This window comes from Somniosus microcephalus, chromosome 8 (genome assembly GCF_052327205.1).
Source record: "Somniosus microcephalus isolate GS21.2 chromosome 8, FLI_Smic_1.0, whole genome shotgun sequence".
Classification (NCBI taxonomy): domain Eukaryota; kingdom Metazoa; phylum Chordata; class Chondrichthyes; order Squaliformes; family Somniosidae; genus Somniosus; species Somniosus microcephalus.
In genome coordinates this window covers 8,134,361-8,156,932 of record NC_140994.1, presented here as the reverse complement: position 1 = coordinate 8,156,932, position 22,572 = coordinate 8,134,361, and the positions used below count along the sequence as shown (strand labels likewise).

At 46.4% G+C, this 22,572-nt stretch overlaps 1 protein-coding gene across 4 annotated transcripts in view; it reads right to left on the bottom strand.

Moving 5' to 3' along the window:
- Positions 1 to 22,572, bottom strand: part of LOC147113284 (protein O-GlcNAcase-like) — a 55,913-nt gene that overhangs the window by 24,466 nt on the left and 8,875 nt on the right. For 3 of the 4 annotated variants that reach the window (XM_085994180.1, XM_085994182.1, XM_085994181.1), the window contains exons 2-5: positions 11,737 to 11,788; positions 10,821 to 10,918; positions 5,254 to 5,384; positions 3,534 to 3,705 (exon numbers count right to left, since the gene is read on the bottom strand). In XM_085994180.1, the coding sequence (XP_085850306.1) occupies positions 3,534 to 3,705; positions 5,254 to 5,384; positions 10,821 to 10,918; positions 11,737 to 11,788 (453 nt within the window). Of the gene's footprint in view, positions 1 to 3,533; positions 3,706 to 5,253; positions 5,385 to 5,803; positions 5,892 to 10,820; positions 10,919 to 11,736; positions 11,789 to 22,572 lie in introns of those variants that run through there. The other variant, XM_085994183.1, reaches the window with a different exon arrangement.

The following is a 22,572-nucleotide window of genomic DNA, read 5'->3' as shown; positions in this document are numbered from 1 at the left end:
CGAACGGGAAACGGGAGTACTCATCAATAATATTGAGGAAGTACACATTGCGGTCGGAGGAGGGGAAGAGGCCCTTTAAAATCGACGCTCAGGCGCTCGAAGGGGCGAGTGGCTTTTATCAGGTGGGCCCTGTCTGGTCTATAAAAGTGCGGTTTGCACTCAGCGCAGACTTGGCAGTTCCTGGTCATGGTCCTGACCTCCTCAATAGAGTAAGGCAGGTTGCGGGCCTTGATGAAGTGGAAGAACCTGGTGACCCCCGGGTGGCAGAGGTCATTGTGGAGGGCCCGCAGTCTATCGATCTGCGCGCTGGCGCAGGTGCCACGCGATAGCGCATCCGGGGGTTCATTTAGCTTCCCGGGCCGGTACAAGATCTCGTAGTTGTAGGTGGAAAGTTCGATTCTCCACCTCAAGATCTTGTCATTTTTGATTTTGCCCCTCTGCTTGTTGTTAAACATAAAAGCAACTGAACGCTGGTCAGTGAGCAGGGTAAATCGTTTTCCGGCCAGGTAGTGCCTCCAATGACGCACAGCCTCCACAATTGCCTGGGCCTCCTTCTCAACAGCGGAGTGTCTGGTCTCCGGGCCTTGGAGGGTTCGTGAAAAGAAGGCCACGGGTCTCCCCGCCTGATTGAGGGTAGCGGCCAGGGCAAAGTCGGACGCGTCGCTTTCCACCTGGAAGGGGATGGATTCGTCCACTGCGTGCATGGTGGCTTTGGCAATGTCCTCCTTGATACGGTGGAAGGCTAAGCGGGCCTCTGCCGTCAAGGGAAAAGAGGTGGACTTGATCAGCGGACGGGCCTTGTCCGCATAGTAGGGGACCCACTGGGCGTAATAGGAGAAAAACCCTAGGCACCTCTTCAGGGCCTTGAGGCAGTGGGAGTTCCATAAGGGGACGCATCCGGTCGGGGTCGGGGCCGATGACTCCGTGTTCCACAACACAGCCAAGGATGGCGAGGCGGTTTGTGCGGAATATGCACTTCTCCTTGTTATATGTCAGGTTTAGGAGTTGGGCGGTGCGGAGGAATTTTTTCGAGGTTTGCGTCATGGTCCTGCAAGTCACGGCCGCAGATGGTCACATTGTCCAGATATGGGAAAGTGGCCTGCAACGCATTTTGATCTACCATCCGGTCCATCTCCCTTTGGAAGACGGAGACCCCGTTGGTGACGCCAAAGGGAACCCTAAGGAAGTGATAGAGGCGGCCGTTTGCCTCAAAGGCAGTGTACTGGCGGTCCTCAGAGCGGATGGGGAGCTGGTGGTACGCTGATTTCAGGTCAATGGTCGAGAAGACGCGGTACTGCGCGATCTGGTTGACCATATCAGCTATACGGGGGAGTGGGTAGGTGTCCAGCAGGGTGTAGCGATTTATTGTCTGGCTGTAGTCGATGACCAGGCGCTGCTTCTCGCCGGTCTTAACGACCACAACCTGGGCTCGCCAGGGGCTGGTGCTGCCCTCAATAATCCCTTCTTTCAGGAGCCGCTCCACTTCGGTTTTAATGAAAACCCTGTCCCCGGCACTGTATCGCCTGCTCTTTGTGGCGATGGGCTTACAGTCGGGGGTGAGGTTAGCAAACAGTTGGGGGGGGGGGTGACTCTGAGTGTGGAGAGGTTGCACCTGGTGCGCGGCGGGCAGTTTGGAAGCTGCTGGCTGCGGACTGTGAGTGGGGGTAGGGGTCCACCGTACGCCATCGTAACACTTTTAAGGTGGCACTGAAAATCTAACCCCAGCAGGACGGCAGCGCAGAGGTCAGGCAGGACCAGAAGTTTAAAATGATCGTACACGGTCCCGTCTACTACGAGTGTCACCACGCAGTAGCCGCCGATGTCCGCCGACTGGGACTCGGAGGCCATAGAAATCCGCTGTTGCGCAGGCAGGACTGGGAGAGAGCAACGCCGCACCGTGTCGGGGTGGATGAAGCTCTCCGTGCTCCCAGAGTCAAAAAGGCAGATTGTATCGTGACCATTTACCTTAATGTCCATTGTGGAACTGGCCAGTTGGTGCGGTCTCGCTTGGTCCAGTGTAACGGATGCCAGCGTAGGGGTCGGTGTGTCGCTGCGGGTATCAGATGAGGCGGTGTCGGGGGCCTGCTGCGTCCCGGCTGTCGTCCAAGATGGCGGCGTCCATGATCCCCATGTGGCTGGAGGCGTCCAAAATGGCTGCTGTACCGGTGATTCGCACATGGCCGGGGAGGTCCAAGATGGCGGCCCGCATGGCCCACACGCGGCGCTGCTGGGGTTCGGGGTGGCTTTGGCCCTGCAGACGCTAGCGTAGTGTCCCTTCTTCCCGCAGCCCAAGCAGATCGCGTTTTTCGCCGGGCAGCGCGCTCTGGGGTGTTTTGCCTGGCCACAGAAGTAGCATTTCTGGCCTTGGGACACTGCTGCGGTAGTTGGGCCGTTGTTGGGGTGTGGCTGGGGTGGCACGGCGCTATGAGGCGGTCCTACCGTGTCCCAGGCTGTCATTCCCCGCGGCGTCCACGATGCAGAGGAGTAGGCATCCATGCCCTGGTAGGCTGCATCCAACGATAGTGCGAGTTCAGAGGCCTTGTTGAGGTCGAGGTTACTCTGCTCCAACAGTCGCTGTCGGGTGTAATTGGATCTGTGGCCCGCTACAAAAGCGTCCCGGATAAGTTCCTCTGTGTACACGGCGGCCTTTACATCCTTACAACCACAGGCCCGGCCAAGCACAGACAGTGCCTGAAGGTATTCCACGGTCGATTCCCCAGGTTGTTGTTTACAACTCCCCAGGAGGTGCCTGGCGTACACTTCGTTCACTGGGCGCGTGTACTGGTCCTTGAGGAGCTTGATAGCGTCCGCGTACGAGGTCGCGTCTTGGATGACCGAGTACACTCGGTGGTTCACTTTGGAGGTCAGGACATCCAGTTTGTCCTCGTCCGATTTGATTGCTTCGGAGGCGGTCAGGAATTTTTCGAAACACTTAAGCCAGTGAGTAAACTTGGTGGATGAGTCCGCCTCCCGATGATCTAAGTCCAGGCATGCTGGTGTGAGGATCTTCTCCATTATAAAAATGTTGTTAATAAAATTGATGCGCTATCAATTACTCATAAAAGACTGAGAGTTAGAAGAGTAACTAAAGGCTTTTATTAACAACAGAATGGAGGTCTGCCTCGCGTGGTCGACCGGTCCATGATACTAAGGGCTGGGGAGCAGTCACCTTTATACTAGGACCTGTGGGAGGAGTCAGCCGAGGCATGTCCAGGCATGTACACAGTGGAATACAAACAGGACAAACAGGAATACAAACAGTGGTTTACCACACACTGTAAAGCAGAGGAGCAAACCTGCACGCTTACACACTCCAGTAAACAATCTCTGCATCAAGTCCACACACCTTTGGAGCTGCCCAATGCCAAATGTAAAAGAGGTACAGCAGCGCACAAAGATTCCTTTCCCCAGACAAGAACAAACCAAGTAAAAACATGTTAAAAAGTACAGTATTTACAGGTTCACTGGTAACAGAATCCCTACCTGCCCCAGGCTGCACAGTCACCATGACTGATTTACTGCTGCCCACTCACCTGTAGGACAGAATAAAAAGTGTTCTGGCTCTTCCAAGTACTGATAGATCTCATTAGTAACAGACAGTTGTGCATGTGCAAATGAGCTGAAGACCTCTTTGTCTGCTGGGCACATATTGTGGTCAATGTCATCAAACAATAATGCAAAGGACTTGCATCCGAACTGTGACACCTGTAAAACATGGAGACAATGATGTTCAGAAGTTATGGCTGCAAACTAAAAACACCATGTGGGCTTTTTTGGATGTGCGGAAAGAAAAATGGATCAAGGAGAGTAAACAGCTCTTTAACTCGAACAGTTTATAAGCATGCAAATTTGGGAGGTGCAGTGGGCAAGGGCACCCCCACCATGGGTGTGGTGGGATCTGAACGGAAGAGAGGTGCCTTTTCAAGATGAGGTGAGGTGGGAGAAAGGAAACTGAACACTAAGGTACTTAAGCACCTCTGAATGGCCACACCAACCCAATCTTCAAATAAAGTTTCTCAAGTGAATACACTCAATTTGGTGAATCCATTCTGCTTACGTGGAGACAATAATATTTTAATATATATGTATATATGTTTTCCTACCACTAATGTACAGCAAGTACCTATTTCCGCCCCCCCCCCCCCCCAAACATTCTCAGTCACAACTCATGCTAGAGTAAGGATTAGCACCAGGTCCAATTCCTAACTTCCCTAAGGAGCCAATCTTCAAATAGGAGCACGTGAAAGACAGAAAGTGAGACAGAGTCAAACACAAAGATTGAGAGATAGCCCTAGAGAGAAAGAAGCATCATCAAGAGGCACTGAGTATCAGAAAGAGTGAGATACAAGAGTGAGCATCGTAGAGAGCGCGCAAGTGAAATAGTGAGCATCAGGATCAGACTGAGCATGAGATCATAGAGCGTCAGAGAGAGAGAATCAAGATGAACATTAGAGCACGTGAGAGCATCAGGGCAACTGAGAGCACAAATCACAAAGTGGTTAGTGTGAGGATCAGAGAGCAAGATAAGTGTCAGCATTGGCTCTGTAGCTGGCTTCAGAGTCAAAGGATTGTGGGTTCAAGCTACTCCAGAAGCTTGAACACAATTTTGTTTCAGTGCAGTACTGAGGAAGTATCCATGAGAGCACGACGTGCTGTGTTTCGTATGAGACTTTAAACTGGGGCCCCCATCTACCCTCTCAGGTGGACGTAAAAGATCCCATGGCATTATTCAAAGGCAGGCAGGCAAGCTAACTTTATTTATTGTAATCAATTTCTGTTTCAATTGCCAACATACACAAGAGGGAAAACATGCTGATTACAGGAAACTCTCGTTTAAACGGCACCTAAATATCTGGAATTCTCTATTAACCGGCAAAATTCATACTCCGAAAACAACACCTCAATAACCAGAAATGTTGCCGAGTCCGAGTCTCCCGCGGTGGCCAAGTTAGTCAGTGGGGGTAGTTCTCCAAACTGCCACTACTCGGCTTCTTGGCGCTGTCGGAAGTCCGAACACCTCAATAACAACAGGAGTCTGACTCTCCCGCGCTGCCGGGAGTACCCAATTACTGTATACTGCACATTTCTTGATTTTTAAAATTTTTGTTGGTTAAAGATAGCCTCGGTAGATAACCCTCTCCGCCATGTGGAATTTTTAATCAACCGGCACCATCCCGGTCCCGGCGGTGGCGGATACCAAAGAGTTTCCTGTATATCACTTTTACTTGATGAATACATCATAAAAACACCCACCTGATCCAATTTGCGTTTAAGGGTAGCAACCTCCTTCTGATTCGAGAATGTGATATCAAGTCCGGGAGATATGGCATAGACAAATTCAATATTGTGTTCTTTTGAAGCAGAAATTAGCTGCATCAGTTGTTCTGGAACAGAAGAGATTAGATTATAAATAACCATTAAAGAAAACCAAAAAAAACTCTCAATGCTAGAACCAAGGAGAGACGATCCTTAAACAAAGCAGGGCTAACTGGACAGACAGCAGCGGAGTGTTGGTGTACCAAAACATTGGGAAGGTACAAGCTTCGCACTCCGCTGCGCTATTCAGGACGAGCAGAGGCAACGTACTCTTCTCTCCCCCCCCACCCAGGACAGAAAGGAAGTAACACCCAAAATCACCCCAGGCATAGCAGCGTGCTCCAAGGGAATTTGAGAAAGGATGACCACAACTGTGACAATCTCCTCTAAGGCTTTAGTTAGAAGGTCTTACAGGGTGACAGACAAATAGTCATGTTTAGCAATGTCACAGTAGAATCCAATAGGAAGTCGCAGACCCGGTTATTACCTTGAGTATTGTGTGCAGTTTTGGTTGCCTTATCTGAGGAAGGATGTTCTTGCCATGGAGGGAGTTCAGCGAAGATTCACCAGACTGATACCTGGGATGGCAGGAATGACGTATGAGGAGAGATTGGGACAATTGGGCTTATACTCGCTGGAGTTTAGAAGAATGAGAGGGGATCTCATTGAAACTTATAAAATTCTAACAGGACTAGATGCAGGAAGGATGTTCCCGATGGCCAGGGAGTCCAGAACCAGGGGTCACAGTCTAAGGATAAGGGGTAAGCCATTTAGGACAGAAATGAGGAGGAATTTCTTCACCCAGAGAGTGGTGAACCTGTGGAATTCTCTACCACAGAAGGCAGTTGAGGCCAATTCATTAAATATATTCAAGAAGGAGATAGATATATTTCTTAAGGCTAAAGGGATCAAGGGATATGGGGAGAAAGCAGGGACAGGGTACTGAATTTGGATGATCAGCCATGATCTCATTAAATGGCAGAGCAGGCTCGAGGGGCCGAATGGCCTACGCCTGCTCCTATCTTCTATGTTTCTATTATCGTGCTGTTTCCAGAGACAAACAAAAAGGGCCGCTGACATTGGACATCAGCTTGTCATGCTGTTGTAGTAGTTTGCTGACTGGCATCTCTACCCACAAAGGCCAGTAATGCTGTCTTCATATTGCTAGCCAATACTGTCTCCCAACCCAACTAACAAATGAAGTCAACTTGTAGTGCAAACTAGGAACTTCAGCCCCAAACTGGTGAACTACTTTCTCAATTTAAGCAAGGTATTAAATAACAGCTTCACTGTACTCTCATGCACTGTAGCACAGCAAGGCAACCTCAGTAGAATTGTTGCCAAACCCTAACACTTAAGAACCCATTGTAACAGCTAACTAAATATACATTCCTACAGGTGCCACAAAGACAATTTGTTTGCACTAGGTTAACAATACTGCTTTTAAATATCACTGCTGTACGCAAGTCTGTGTTCAAAAACTTACTGTGCTGGTTACAGGAAACCGAGCACAGCCAATTCAAGCAGCAGGTAAAACGGAGAAGAAACACAGCAATAAAGAAGGGTTGATTATATCGGCCACAAATATATCGAAATCCATCATATTCTTTTAAAAGCCATTGAGTAGATAGGGTTCTTTGCAGCCGAGAGCGAGAGTCCCGAAGGCTGTGTTGTCTGCCCGGTGCCAGGGTTAAGGACATCTCCTCTGGGCTGGAGAGAAACTTGGGATTGGGAGGATCCAGTTGTCGTGGTCCATGTTGGTACCAACGACATAGATAGGACAAGGAAAGAGGTTCTGCTGAGGGAGTATGAGCAACTAGGGGCCAAATTAAAAAGCAGAACCACAAGGGTAATAATCTCTGGATTACTACCTGAGTCATGAGTAAATTTGGCTAGGGTAAATAAAATGAGAGAGTTAAATGCGTGGCTCAAAGACTGGTGTGGGAGAAATGGGTTTTGCTTCTTGGGACACTGGCACCAGTACTGGGACAGGAGAGAGCTGTTCCGTTGGGACAGACTTCACTTGGCCAGTGCTGGGACTAGAATCCTGGCGAATCGACTAACTAGGGTTGTAGAGGGGGCTTTAAACTAATTAGTGGGGGGGGAGGTTTCGAGAGAGCAAAAAATAAAAATGTCAGCGGAGAAGGCAATAGAGCAAGGTAGCAGTGGGGGAATTAAAAACCAGAGCGTGTCAGGAAGGGACAGAATATATAAAGGTAAAGTAGTAAAGGGGGTAAAAGCAGGAATAAATTGTCACAAAACATATTTAAAAGTTCTTTATCTGAATGCACGCAGCATTCGTAACAAAATAGATGAGTTGACGGTACAAATAACTACACATGGGTATGATCTGGTGGCCATTACGGAGACATGGCTGCAGGGTGACCATGACTGGGAACTAAACATCCAGGGGTATTTGACAATTAGGAAGGACAGACAGGAAGGAAAGGGAGGTGGGGTGGCTGTGTTAATAAAGGATGGAATCACTGCAATAGTGAGAAATGATATTGGGTCAAAGGATCAGGATAGTGAAATGGTTTGGGTGGAGATAAGGAATAATAAGGGGAAAAAGTCACTAGTGGGCATAGTCTATAGGCCTCCTAACAGTTGCAACTCTATTGGTCGGAGTATAAATCAGGAAATAGTTGGGGCTTGTAATAAGGGAACAGCTATAATCATGGGGGATTTTAACTTTCATAATGACTGGACAAATCAAATTGGGCAGGGCAGCCTTGAGGAAGAGTTCATAGAGTGCATTAGGGACGGGTTCCTTGAGCAGTATGTTACTGAACCAACCAGGGGGCAGGCAATCTTAGATCTGGTCCTGTGTAATGAGACAGGATTAATAAAAAATGTCCTAGTAAAGGATCCCTTTGGAATGAGTGACCATAACATGGTTGAATTCCAAATTCAGTTGGAGGGTGAGAGAGTTGGATCTCAAACCAGCGTACTAAGCTTAAATAAAGGAGACTATGAAGGTATGAGAGCAGAGTTGACTAAAGTGGATGGGAAAATAGATTAAGGTGTAAGACAGTACATGAGCAGTGGTGTACATTCAAGGAGATATTTCACAACTTTCAAGAAAAATATATTCCACTGAGGAAAAAGGGGAGTAAAAGAAAAGAGAGCCATCCGTGGCTAAGTAAAGTAATAAAGGATAGTATCCAACTGAAAACAAGGGCATATAAAATAGCCAAATCTAGTGGGAGGATAGAAGATTGGGAAGCATTTAAAAGCCAACAAAGAATAACTAAAAGATTAATTAAGAAAGGGTAGATTATGAAAGTAAACTAGCAAAAAATATAAAAACAGATAGCAAGTTTCTACAGTTACATAAAAAGAAAAAAGGGTGGCTAAAGTGAATGTTGGTCCCTTAGAGGACGAGACCAGGAAATTAGTGGTGGGGAACATGGAGATGGCAAAAACGCTGAACAAATATTTTGTATGTCTTTACAGTAGAGGACACTAAAAATATCCCAACACTGGACAAACAGGGGCTATGGGGGGGGGGGGTGGAGAAGCTAAACACGATTAAAATCACTAAGCAGATGGTACTCGGTAAGATAATGGGACTCAAGGCGGATAAATCCCCTGGACCTGATGGCTTACATCCTAGGGTCTTGAGAGAAGTAGCAGTAGGGATTGCAGATGCATTGGTGGTAATTTTCCAAAACTCCCTAGATTCAGGAAAGGTCCCAGCAGATTGGAAAACTGCTAATCTAACGCCCTTATTTAAAAAGGGAGGTAGACAAAAGGCTGGAAACTATAGACCAGTTAGCCTAACATCTGTGGTTGGTAAAATGTTGGAGTCCATTATTAAGGAAGCAGTAACAGGACACTTGGATAAGCATAATTTAATCGGACAGAGTCAGCATGGTTTTATGAAGGGGAAGTCATGTTTGACAAATTTGCTCGAATTCTTTGAGGATGTAACAAACAGGGTGGATAAAGGGGAACCAGTGGATGTGGTGTATTTGGACTTCCAAAAGGCATTTGACAAGGTGCCATACAAAAGATTACTGCACAAGATAAAAAATCACAGGATTGGGGGTAATATACTGGCATGGGTGGAAGATTGGCTATCCAACAGAAAACAGAGTTGGGATAAATGGTTCATTCTCGGGTTGGCAATCAGTGACTAGTGGTGTTCCGCAGGGGTCAGTGCTGGGACCCCAACTCTTTACAATCTATATGAACGATTTGGAGGAGGGGACCAAGTGCAACATATCCAAGTTTGCCGACGATACAAAGATAGGAGGGAAAGCAGTGAGTGAGGAGGACATAAAAAACCTGCAAAAGGACATAGACAGGCTAAGTGAGTGGGCAGAAATTTGGCAGATGGAATATAATGTTGGAAAGTGTGAGGTTATGCACTTTGGCAGAAAAAAATCAAAGAGCAAGTTATTATCTAAATGGAGAGAAACTGCAAAGTGCTACAGTACAAAGGGATCTGGGGGTCCTGGTGCATGAAACACAGAAGGTTAGTATGCAGGTACAGCAGGTGATCAGGAAGGCCAATGGAATCTTGGCTTTTATTGCAAGGGGGATGGAGTATAAAAGCAGGGAAGTCTTGCTTCAGTTATACAGGGTATACTGGTGAGGCCACACCTGGAATATTGCGTAGAGTTTTGGTTTCCAGATTTAAGAAAAGATATACTTGCTCTCGAGGCAGTTCAGAGAAGGTTCACTCGGTTGATTCCAGAGATGAGGGGGTTGACTTATGAGGAAAGGTTGAGCCTCTACTCATTGGAATTCAGAAGAATGAGAGGCGATCTTATCGAAACATATAAGATTATGAGGGGGCTTGATTGGGTGGATGCGGGGAGGATGTTTCCACTGATGGGTGAGACTAGAACTAGGGGGCATAATCTTAGAATAAGGGGCTGCCCTTTCAAAACTGAGATGAGAAACTTCTTCACTCAGAGGGTAGTAAATCTATGGAATTTGCTACCTCAAAGAGCTGTGGAAGCTGCAACATTAAATAAATTTAAAACGGAGATAAACAGTTTCCTGGCTGATAAGGGAATTAGGGGTTACGGGGAGCGGGCAGGGAAGTGGACGTGAGTCTAGGTTCGGATCAGCCATGATCCTATTGAATGGCGGAGCAGGCCCGAGGGGCCGTATGGCCTACTCCTGCTCCTACTTCTTATATTCTTATGTATTAAGGAGCAGCTGTCTTAATACTCAACAGCAAGTGGTGACTAATATTCAAGACAGATTGATAGATTTATGGACACTAAGGGAATCAAGGGATATGGGGATAGTGCAGGAAAGTGGGGTTGAGGTAGAAGATCAGCCATGATCTTACTGAATGGCGGAGCAGGCTCGAGGGGCCGAATGGCCGACTCCTGCCTCCTTTTTCTTATGTTTCTTAACTACTGTTGCGTTCAGCTGCATCTTCAAACTAGAGACAGGGCTCTAATATAAATGAAAATTAATGTGCAAAATAAACTGTACAGCATAGTGCCCGACAACTGAGGAAACATCACCACTACAGCACTCACCTGCTTCTTCAACGGAGTACATCTCCCGCCAGAACATTCTATGCTTGTAATCATCCTTTGGTGCGTACAGATAGGTGTTCAATCCCCACTTGCGCATTCTGTTGAAGAGTGTAATCAACATTACATGTGTGAATTAAGCCCCCTCATTGATAGTATCCAGTGGTAATGTGCTGAACACAAACTGGGATACAACAGTTCAGGTGACTGAATTGTGAGGAAAGACTGAAAAACTGGAGATATTCAGCCTCAAAGGCGGCAACCTAGAGGGGACTTCGTGTAGATATTTTAATGTGAAACAGAAAACAATAAATCGTGAACACTACAAGCCAAATTAGGAGAAAGACAAAGGGGCACAAGTTCAAACTAGCAAAAAGGTAAATTTACGACTGATGTTGTGAAGATCTTCACACAAGAAAGTGGTCAATACAAGCAATTAACTTCTAGGTAGGGCAGAGGAGACAAAAGCCTTGGAATCACAAAGTCTGAGCTTATGATGGGAGACTGTAGGTTATTTCTCGATAGATGGCCTGAGAGAAGGACCAAGTGGCTTTCATCACAGAGAATCACAGAGAGAGAATCACAGAGACGCCACAGTGCAGATAGAGGCCATTTCGGCCCATCGAGCCTGCACCGACACATATCCCACCCGATCCCCGTAACCCCTCATCATTTTTTATTTTTCAATACCAGTAATTCACACTATTGTCGTTTCCTCAGGAGCCAAGGATTCAGCTAAAGCACCCAGTGCAGAAAGCAAGCACCGAGAGAGACAGGTCCAAGGCTCTATTATAACAAACTATTATGGTATGTCGCATGCAGCATCAAGTGGCTGCTTATTTAGCTGCACGGGGTTAAAGGGCCACCCAAAATTCAAAGCAGAGCTGCTGAAGAGAGTTATTTTTATAATGAAACTCACCTTCTGAACAGTTCCTTCCTCTGTTCCATGCTCCATGGGCGTCCATAAAATCCTAGGAAATAAGCAAAACAGCATGTTCAAATACAATCGCAAAGACATAAAATGGTGCATTCAGAACCGCTTGACTAGTCCGATGCATAGAACTGCCTGAAAGGTTTGCGCTGCTCACTGAACAGCTTCAAATTTTATTAAATAGGGAAATAAAAGCACAAGTACAAAGCAATACATCAAACTCATCACTTTATAGACCGGTGAAAAGATGGGACACTGCAGAACTAGCCAACTAACATTGGTTGTTCAAAGCAAGAGCCACGAAATACATATTCTACTTCATATAAAACATCAATCAGCAGTGTCAACACTCTCGCCTCGGATCCTGAAAGGATGGTGGAATCAGATTCTATAAAGAACTTTTAAAAGGCAATTGAACATGTACTCGGAGGACTAACTTGCCGGGTTATGGTGAAAAGGCTGGGGCGAGACTAAATTGGACAGCTCTTTCAAAGAGCCCGCACAGGCACGACGAGCCGAATGGCTGTAAGATTCTAGGACATGCTTCATATGGCTCCAAGATCTGATTTTCAGCATGCTTTAGGTGCAGATTACATCACTGATTTAAACTCAGATCACACCACCGATTTAAACTCAAACAGCTGTTCCTAAACCCCACAGTGCAGAACCATTGTTGCCCTGACAACCCAAAAACCAATGAACCCACGGCAGAAGTTACACGTCACCACCCAGTGTAAATCCACCAATAATCTGCCCTTACACAATGCTTAACAACGTTAAACTTTAGATTTATGTTTTGACCTGTGCCATGACTAGGAAAATGGAAACTAAAATTATGCACAAATCACCAAGTCTCTTGCATATTATCCATTAGTACTTGGGGTCTTCTATTTACAATGGGAACAAATACTATTTTGTCCCTCGATTGCACAAGGGAAATCAGGTGATTAATATTCAATAAATTGAACCTTTCTGCAGTATCTAGCTCATATCAATATTGTTTTGAAACTTCTCTCCCTCTGCAGTAGCAACAGAAATATTTCACAGCCATAGACATCCATCAATGGAAAGATAATTAGCATCCTAACACCATGGCATGACTCTAGTTGCCAACACAAAAAACTATGTTTAAAGAATCATAATTGAGTACCCAATTGCATAGTGAATAAATGTGTGCCCAGTGTGGAAGTGAGCCAGCTAAACTTGGAAGGTTGGTATGCACTGAATTAGTGAGGGAAGATTGTATGGAACTAAAGAAGCTTGTAACACAGGAGCAGGCCATTCTTTTCCAGCTCTGCATTTAGGGTTAGAACAATCCAAACCACTCCCGCTGCCCTATATTAGAACCACAGAAATGAGAGAGATACAACTGGCCTGAGTCTGCCAGGGGGGAGTGGAAGACGAAAACAAATCAGCCAATCTTTCCATTGTTATTATGCCCTGAACACTGGCAGGATTACACTAAATAAGAACATAAGAAATAGGAGCAGGAGTAGGCCATTCGAACCTGCTCTGCCATTTGCTAAGATCATGGCTGATCTTCTACCTCATCTCCACTTTCCTGCACTATCCCCATATCCCTTGATTCCCTTAATATCCAAAAATCTGTCGATCTCCGACTTGAATATACTCGACGACTGAGCCTCCACAGCCCTCTGGGGTAGAGAATTCCAAAGATTCACCACCCTCTGAGTGAAGAAATTCCTCATTTCAGTCCTAAATGGCCGACCCCTTATTCTGAGACTGTGACCCCTGGTTCTAGACTCTCCAGCCAGGGGAAACATCCTCCCTGTCGAGCCCTGTAAGAATTTTGTATGTTTCAATGAGGTTACCTCTCATTCTTCTAAACTCCAGAGAATATAGGCCTAGTCTACCCAATCATGATGGCTCTCCACTCCCATGTTTGGATAGCCTGTGACTGATCTTTGCTGTCTGGGCTCACATTCTGTATTCAGTCCAAGTGACGAGTAAAAAGTATCGACAGTACTCGTGGAACCGCATCCCGACAAGCGAGAGGAAAATTCAAGACGTTCATTTTAACCAGAAGAAAACAGCCAAACTTGTTTTTTGCTACAAACTGATAAGTATTTTACACTTTCGAAGGGTTGTCCAGTCAGCTTCAGTTCCGACATTTTTGGATCAATTATTTTTTTCCTTTTCAAGATGCACCTTGGGAATGAATCTTAAATTCAAACCTTTCCCTTAAAAATAGGGGGCAGAAGGAAATGCCAGTGGCCCCTACACTTCAGTTACCAGTCTCAGCCATAATACTATAGGGAAATACCATGCAACAGCTAGGTGCTTTCCACAAGAAAGGAGAAAACTAGAAGGGAGAATCACACAGAAGATGCTCTAACACAGAGCCGCACTGGGAGAGATTCCCAAAATATCAAAGTGGCCAGAAATAGTTTAGGATGGACAACTAAGGAGGAAAGGGGGAGAAAAACTTGTAAAATGTGAATGAATTAATTCCTGATTCCAACAGTTTTCCATCCCAAACTCAAGCAAGCAAGAAAGCAAGAAAAGAAAGCATAACCGAGAGGCTACGACCAGAACTGAGAGGATATACACATCACAAAAGGCTCAACAGTCCGGTGCTCTTTTCTCTAGAAATGAGAAGGCGGAGGACTGACCTGATCGAGGTCTTTAAGATTGTGAAAGAGTTTGTATGGGGAGACGTAGAGAAAATGTTGCCACTTGTGGGGGTCCAAAATGAGAAGTCATCATCATAAATATAAGACAGTCATCACTAATAAAACCAATAGGGGATTCAATCATGTCTAGAAAATTGGCTACTGCATTCCCCTACACCAGTGACTGCACTTCAAAATACTTCATTGACTGTAAAGTGTTTTGGGACGTCCTGAAAGGCGCTATAGAAATGCAAGTTCCGTGGTTACCAAATGTGAGGATTCCTACAGACAGTAGGAATAAACATGTCATTTTCGGGCTGGCAACTAGTGGGGTACCGCAAGGATCAGAGCTTGGGCCTCAGCTATTAAGAACATAAGAAATAGAAGCAGGAATAGGCCACTTGGCCCCTCGAGCCTGCTCCACCATTCAATAAGATCATGGCTGATGTAGGGCTCAAAGCCACTTCCCAGCCCGCTCCCCATAACCCTTCACTCCCTTATCTTGCAAAAATTTGTCCATCTCCGCTTTAAATGTATTTAATGACCCAGCCGCCACAGCTCTCTGGGGCAGAGAATTCCACAAATTTACAACCCTCAGAGAAGAAGGTCCTCCTCATCTCAGCTCTAAAAGGGCGACCCCTTATTCTGAGACTGTGCCCCCGAGTTCTAGATTTCCTCATGAGGGGAAACATCCTCTCTGCATCTACCCTGTCGAGCCCCCTCAGTATCTTATATGTTTCGATAAGATCACCTCTCATTCTTCTAAATTCCAATGAGTATAGGCCCAGCCTGCTCAACCTTTCCTCAAGTCAAACCCCTTCATCTCTGGAATTAACCTAGTGAATCGTCTCTGAACTGCCTCCAATGCAAGTATATCCCTCCTTAAATAAGGAGACCAAAACTGTACGCAGTACTCCAGGTGTGGTCTCACCAATACCTTGTACAGTTGTAGCAGGACTTCCCTGCTTTTATACTCCAACCCCCTTGAAATAAAGGCCAACATTCCATTTGCCTTTGATTACTTTTTGTGTTTCATGCACAAGGACACCCCAGGTCCCTCTGTAGCATTTTGTAATCTCTCTCCATTTAAATAATATTGTTTTTTTATTTTTCCTGCCAAAGTGGATAACCTCGCACTTTCCCACATTATACTCCAACTACCAAATGTTTGCCCACTCACCTAGCCTGTCGATATCCCTTGGCAGATTCTCAGTCCTCTGCACAACTTGCTTTCCCACCCGTCTTTGTATCATCCGCAAACTTGATGCTTGATCCCTTCATCCAAGTCATTAATGTAGATTGTAGTTGGGGCCCCAGCACCGATCCTTGTGGCACCCCACTAGTTACTGTTTGCCAACCAGAAAATGACCCATTTATCCCGACTCTCTGCTTTCTGTTAGTTAGCCAATTCTCTATCCATCCATGCTAATATATTACCCCCAACTCCGTGAGCTCTTAGCTTATGCAGTAACCTTTTATGTGGCACCTTATCGAATGCCTTCTGGAAATCCAAATACACCACATCCACTGGCTCACCCTTGTCCACCCTGCTTGTTACATCCTCAAAGAACTCCAGCAAATGTGTTAAACGTGATTTCCCTTTCCTAAAACCATGCTGACTCTGTTTTACTGCAGTATGTTTTTTTAAATGCCCTGCTACTGCTTCCTTGATGAAGGACGCCAGCATTTTCCCAACGACAGATGTTAGGCTAACTGGTCTATAGTTTCCTGCTTTCTGTCTCCCTCCTTTCTTAAATGGGGTGTTACATTAGTGGTTTGCCAATCCGCTGGGACCTCTCCAGAGTCCAGGGAATTTTGGTATATTGCAACTAATGTATCCATTATATCTGCAGCCACTTCTTTTAAGACCCTGGGATGCAGGCCATCTGGTCCAGGGGACTTGTCGTCTTTTAGTCCCATTATTTTACCGAGTACTATTTCCTTAGTGATAGTGATCGTCTTTAGCTCCCCCCTCCCTGTGACCCCTTGGTTATCCGTTATTGGGATGTTGTTAGTGTCTTCTCCAGTGAAGACAGATGCAAAATATTTGTTCAGAGTCTCTGCCATTTCCCCGTTCCCCATTATTAATCCCCCAGTCTCATCCTCTAAGGGATAAACGTTTACTTTAGCTACTCTCTTCCTTTCTATATACCTGTAGAAGCTCTTACTATCGGTTTTAATGTTTCTTGCCAGCTTACTCTCATAATTCATCTTCTCTCTGGTCTCCCACCAATCTTGGCAACATTGTATGCCTTTGTTTTCAATTTGATACCATCCTTTACTTCCTTAGTTAGCCACGGATGGTGCTCCCTGCTCTTAAAATATTTCTTTCTCACTGGCATATATTTTTGTTGAGAGTTATGAAATATCTCCTTAAACGTCCACCACTGCATTTCAACTTTCTTACCCTTAATTTGTTTTTCCAGTCCACTTTAGCCAGTTCGGCCCTCATGCCATTATAATTGCCTTTGTTTAAGATCAGGACACTGGTTTGGGATACAACTTTCTCACCCTCCAACTGAATTTGAAATTCAACTGTGCTATGATCACTCTTTCCTAGAGGATCCTTTACTAAGAATTAATAAATGATCTCTGTCTCATTACATAGTACCAGATCCAAGATAGCCTGCTCCCTGGTTGATTCCATTACATACTGTTCTAGGAAACCATCCCGGATGCACGCTATGAACTCCTCCTCCAGGCTACCATGGCCAATTTGATTTGTCCAATCAATATGGAGATTAAAAATCACCCATGATTATTACCGTACCTTTTTTTTTAAATAAAACAGGCCTCCGTTGTTTGTTGATTTATACTCTGTCATAGAAACATAGAAGATAGGAGCAGGAGTAGGCCATTCAGCCCCTCGAGCCTGCTCCACCATTCAACACGATCATGGCTGATCATCCAAATTCAGTACCCGGTCCCTGCTTTCTCCCCATACCCCTTGGTCCCTTTAGCCTCAAGAAATATATCCAACTCCTTCTTGAATATATATTTAATGTATTGGCCTCTACTGCCTTCTGTGGTAGAGAATTCCACAGGTTCAACACTCTCTGGGTGAAGAAATTCCTCCTCATTTCTGTCCTAAATGGCCTACCCCCTTATCCTTAGACTGTGACCCCTGGTTCTGGATTCCCCGACCATCGGTAACATCCTTCCTGCATCTAGTCTGTCCAGTCCTGTCAGAATTTTATAAGTTTCAATGAGATCCTCTCTCATTCTTCTAAACTCCAGCGAGTATAAGTCCAATCGACCCAATCTCTCCTCATACGTCATTCCTGCCATCCCAGGTATCAGCCTGGTGAATCTTCGCTGAACTCCTTCCATGGCAAGAACATCCTTCCTCAGATAAGGTGACCAAAACTGCACACAATACTCAAGGTGTGGTCTCACCAAGGCCCTGTATAACTGCAGCAAGACATCCTGTCCAACAGAGTACTACTGTTATACTGCTGTTCGGGGGCCTGTAGACTACGGCCACCAGAGACTTTTTCCCCCTTATTTTTTTATCTCCACTCAAACCGATTCTACATCTTGATCTTCTGAGCCAATATCACTTCTCACCACTGCATTGATCTTTTACCAACAAAGCCACCCCACCTCCCTTTCCTTTCTTTCTATCCTTCCGGATGATCCTATACCCTGGAATATTCAGTTCCCAGCCCTGGTCGCCTTGCAACCACGTCTCTGCAATGGCGATCAGATCATACCATACCCATTTGTACCGTCAACTCATTTATCTTGTTACGAATGCTGCGTGCATTCAGATATAGAGTTTTTAAATGTGTCTTTTTCCCATTTTTCCTTGTTTTGGCCTTTTTTCTGTTACACTCTTATTTTTAAGCATTCTGTCCCTTCCCGTCACACTCTGGTTATTATTTCCCCCATCTCTAGCCTTGCTTTCTCATTGACGTTTTATTTTCCCGCTCACCTGGATCCTCCCCCCCACCATTTAGTTTAAAGCCCTCTCTACAGCCCTAGTTATTCGATTTGCCAGGACTCTAGCCCCAGCATGGTTCAAGTGAAGCCCGTCCAAACGAGACAGCTCCCTCTTATCCCAGTACTGCTGCCAGTGCCCCACTAATCGAAACCCATTTCTCCCACACCAGTCTTTGACCCACTCGTTCATTTCTCTGATCTTATTTACCCTATGCAAATTCACTCGCGGCTCAGGTAGTAATCCCGAGATTACCACCTTTGTGGTTCTGCTTTTTAATTTAGCCCCTAGCTGTTTATACTCTCTCAGCAGAACCTCTTTCTTTGTCCTACCGATGTCATTGGTACCTACATGGACCATGACAACTGGATCTTCCCCCTCCGACTCCAAGTTTCTCTCCAGCCCAGAGATGTCCTTAACCCTGGCACCGGGCAGGCAACACAGCCTTCAGGACTCACGCGCGCAGCTGCAGAGAACAGTATCTATCCCCCTCACTATACTGTCCCCAATCACTACAATATTTCTTTTTGCCCCCCCCCCACTTGAATGGCTCCCTGTACCATGGCGCTGTGGTCAGTTTGCTCATCCTCCCTGCAGTCCCTGGCCTCGTCCACACAGGGAGCAAGAATCTCGTACCTGTTGGACAAGGCCTAGGGCTGAGGCTCCTCCACCACTACCTCCTGGATCCCAATACCTGCCTCGCTTGTAGTCACACCCTCCTGTCTCTGACCATGGGCCAAATTGGAAGTAATTATTCTAGTGGGTGTGACTGCCTCCTGGAACATAGTGTCCAGGTAACGCTCCCCCTCCCTAATATGTCGCAGTGTCTGAAGCTCAGACTCCAGCTCATCAACTCTGAGCTGAAGTTCCTCGAGCAGCCAACATGTGCCGCAGATCTATATTTGGATGAGGGGACCAAATGTAATATATCCAAGTTTGATGATACAAAGCTAGGTTGTGAGGAGGATGCAAGGAGGCTTCAAGGGGATATAGACAGGCTAAGTGAGTGGGCAAGAACATGGCAAATGGAATATAATGTGGAGAAATGTGAAGTTATCCACTTTGGTAGGAAAAATAGAAAAGCAGAGTATTTTTTAAATGGTAAGAGATTGGGAAATGTTGGTGTTCAGAGGGACCTAGGTGTCCTTGTACACCAATCACTGAAAGTTAACACAGGTACAGCAAGCAAATGGTATGTTGGTCTTTATTACAAGAGGATTTGAGTACAAGATTAAAGACGTCTTACTGCAATTATATAGGGCCCTGGTGAGACCACACCTGGAGAATTGTGTACAGTTTTGGTCTCCTTACCTAAGGAAAGATATACTTGCCATAGAGGGAGTGCAACGAAGGTTCACCAGACTGATTCCTGGGATGGGGGGATTGTCCTATGAGGGGAGATTGAGTAGACTAGGCCTATATTCTCTAGAGTTTAGAAGAATGAGGCGCGATCTCATTGTAACATACAAAATTCTTACAGGGCTCGACAGGGTAGTTGCAAGGAGGACGTTTCCCTTGGCTGGGGAGTCTAGAACCAGGGATCAGTCTCAGAATAAGGGGTCGGCCATTTAGGACTGAGATGAGGAATTTCTTCACTCAGAGGGTGGTGAATCTTTGGAATTCTCTACCCCAGAGGGCTGTGGAGGCTCAGTCGCTGAGTATATTCAAGACAGAGATCGATAGATTTTTGGATATTAAGGGAATCAAGGGATATGGGGATAGTGCAGGAAAGTGGAGTTGGGGTAGATGATCATCCATGATCTTATTGAATGGCGGAGCAGGCTCGAGGGACCAAGTGGCCTACTCCTGCTCCTACTTCTAATGTGCTTCAATCAGCACATTGCACTCCAAGACAATTAAGTGCTTCCAAAGCGGTTTTCCTCTAAAGCACCTAGAAGCCAAGATTCTTTAGGCATCCTGCACCCAGTCATCCTAGCTGGTCAACAGCAATGGATTGCAGTCAGAAGTGACTTGGTTTTGTTTGCACACTCTCTTCTTCTTAGGCAGTCCCTCGGAACCGAGGATGACTTGCTTCCACATTAAAAATGAGTTCGCAGGTGACTGATGAGTCCAATGCGGGACCTACAGTCTCTGTCACAGGTGGGGCAGACGGTGGTTGAAGGGGCGGGTGGGTGGGGTGCTTGGGTTGACGTGCGCTCCTTGTGCTGCCTGCGCTTGGCTTCCGCTTGCTCCCGGCGAAGAGACTCGAGGTATTCGGCGCCTTCCCAGATGCTTCTCCTCCACTTTGTGCGGTCTTGGGCCAGGGGTTCCCAGGTGTCAGTGGGGATGTTACACTTTTTCCCCCAAGGAGGCTTTGAGGGTGTCCTTGAAGCGTTTCCTCTGCCCACCTGGGGCTCTCTTGCCGTGCCGGAGCTCCGAGTAGAGCGCTTGTTTTGGGAGTCTTGTATCGGGCACGCGGACAATGTGACCCGTCCATAGGAGTTGATTGAGCGTGGTCAAAGCTTCGATGCTGGGTATGTTGGCCTGAGCAAGAACACAGACGTTGGTGCACCTATCCTGCCAATGAATTAGCAGGATCTCACGGAGGCAGCGTTGGTGGTACCTGCTGTACATGGTCCATGTCTTGGAGGCATACAGCAGGGCAGGTATCACTGCTGCTCTGTAGACCATGAGCTTAGTGCCAGGTTTGAGGTCCTGGTCTTCAAACACCCTCTTCCTCAGGCGACCGAAGGCTGCACTGGCACACTGAAGGCGGTGTTGGACTTCGTCGTTGACGTCTGCCCTTGTTGACAGTAGGCTCCCGAAGTATGGAAAGTGGTCCACGTTGTCCAAGGCCTTGTCGTGGATTTTGATAATCTGGGGTGGGGGGGGGGGGGGGGGGGCGGAGGCAGGTTGTTAGAGGGCCTTTGTCTTACGGATGTTTAGTGTAAGGCCTATGCTCTCATATGCTTCGGGGAAGGTGTTGATGATGGTTTGGAGTTCGATCTCCGAGTGAGCGCAGGCGCAAGTGTCGTCTGCATACTGTAAGTCGACGACAGAGGATGGGACGACCTTGGATCTGGACTGGAGGAGACGGAGGTTGAACAATTTCCCGTTTGTTCTGTAAATTAGCTCCACTCCAGTGGGGAGCTTACGGAGGGCGAGATGGAGCATTGCAGCAAGATCGAGAAGAGCATTGGTGCGATGACACAGCCTTGTTTGACCCCGGTTCATACGTGAATTGGGTCTGTGGTGGAACCGTTGGTCAAGATCACGGCTTGCATGTCGTTGTGAAGCAGGCGGAGGATGGTGACAAACTTTTGAGGGCAGCCGAATTTGAGGACACTCCATAATCCCTCACGGTTGACAATGTCAAAGGCCTTTGTGAGATCAAAGGAGGCCATGTACAGCGGTTGGTGCTGTTCCCTGCATTTCTCTTGTAATTGTCGTGCGGTGAAGATCATGTCCATTGTGCCCCGTAGTGGGCGGAATCCGCATTGCAACTCTGGGAGGAGCTCTTCAGCCACTGGGAGAAGGCGACTGAGGAGGATTCTTGCGATGACTTTCCCTGTGGCAGTCAGTCTTTGCTTGGCTTTCATTTCCTTCCCATGGGTATGATTTTCAGACAGCATAATAGTTTGTCTTGCAAATATAATCACCAAAATGGTGATCCTGGAGGACGATTTGAAACAATGCACTCCACCAAGAATAGTAAGCCACCATTCTTGTCAGTGCAGTCACAGAAACCAGGTACATCCCCACAGGAAGGGAATGAAATCCAGAAGAAAAATGCACCACCTCAGGCCACACTTATATATCACAGCAACAGAGATTTGAGAGCAGGGAACAACACTAATAAAATTGACGTGGCAAATGTGTCTCTGGAAACAAAGCAACACACTTTCCATCAGTCTATAATGAGCTGAAATACTGCTGACCTGTACTATCTTTCACCCATCAGGGAAGTGCTGTCAGAGCATTCATTTCTAAATGCAATTTTCATCCATTTTATGTTCTCTATAAATGCACCTTGTGAGGCAGACTTGTTGCACGGACAACTACATCACAACTACAGAACTGTTCACTGTAGTCGTTGTTCCACAATATAAAATGGGGGTATCGGAGACATGACCAGGTTTATAACAAACAGGGACATGAATAAAAACGAATTTGAATATCAAACAAGTTAGGGTATGCAGACAGCACCAAATATCCATGAACCCCCCTTCCCTTTTTCAAAGCACAGGTGAATACAGAAACTCTCGTGTTGGGATGCAGGGAGCCCACAAAGATAAGGATAAATCGTGAGCT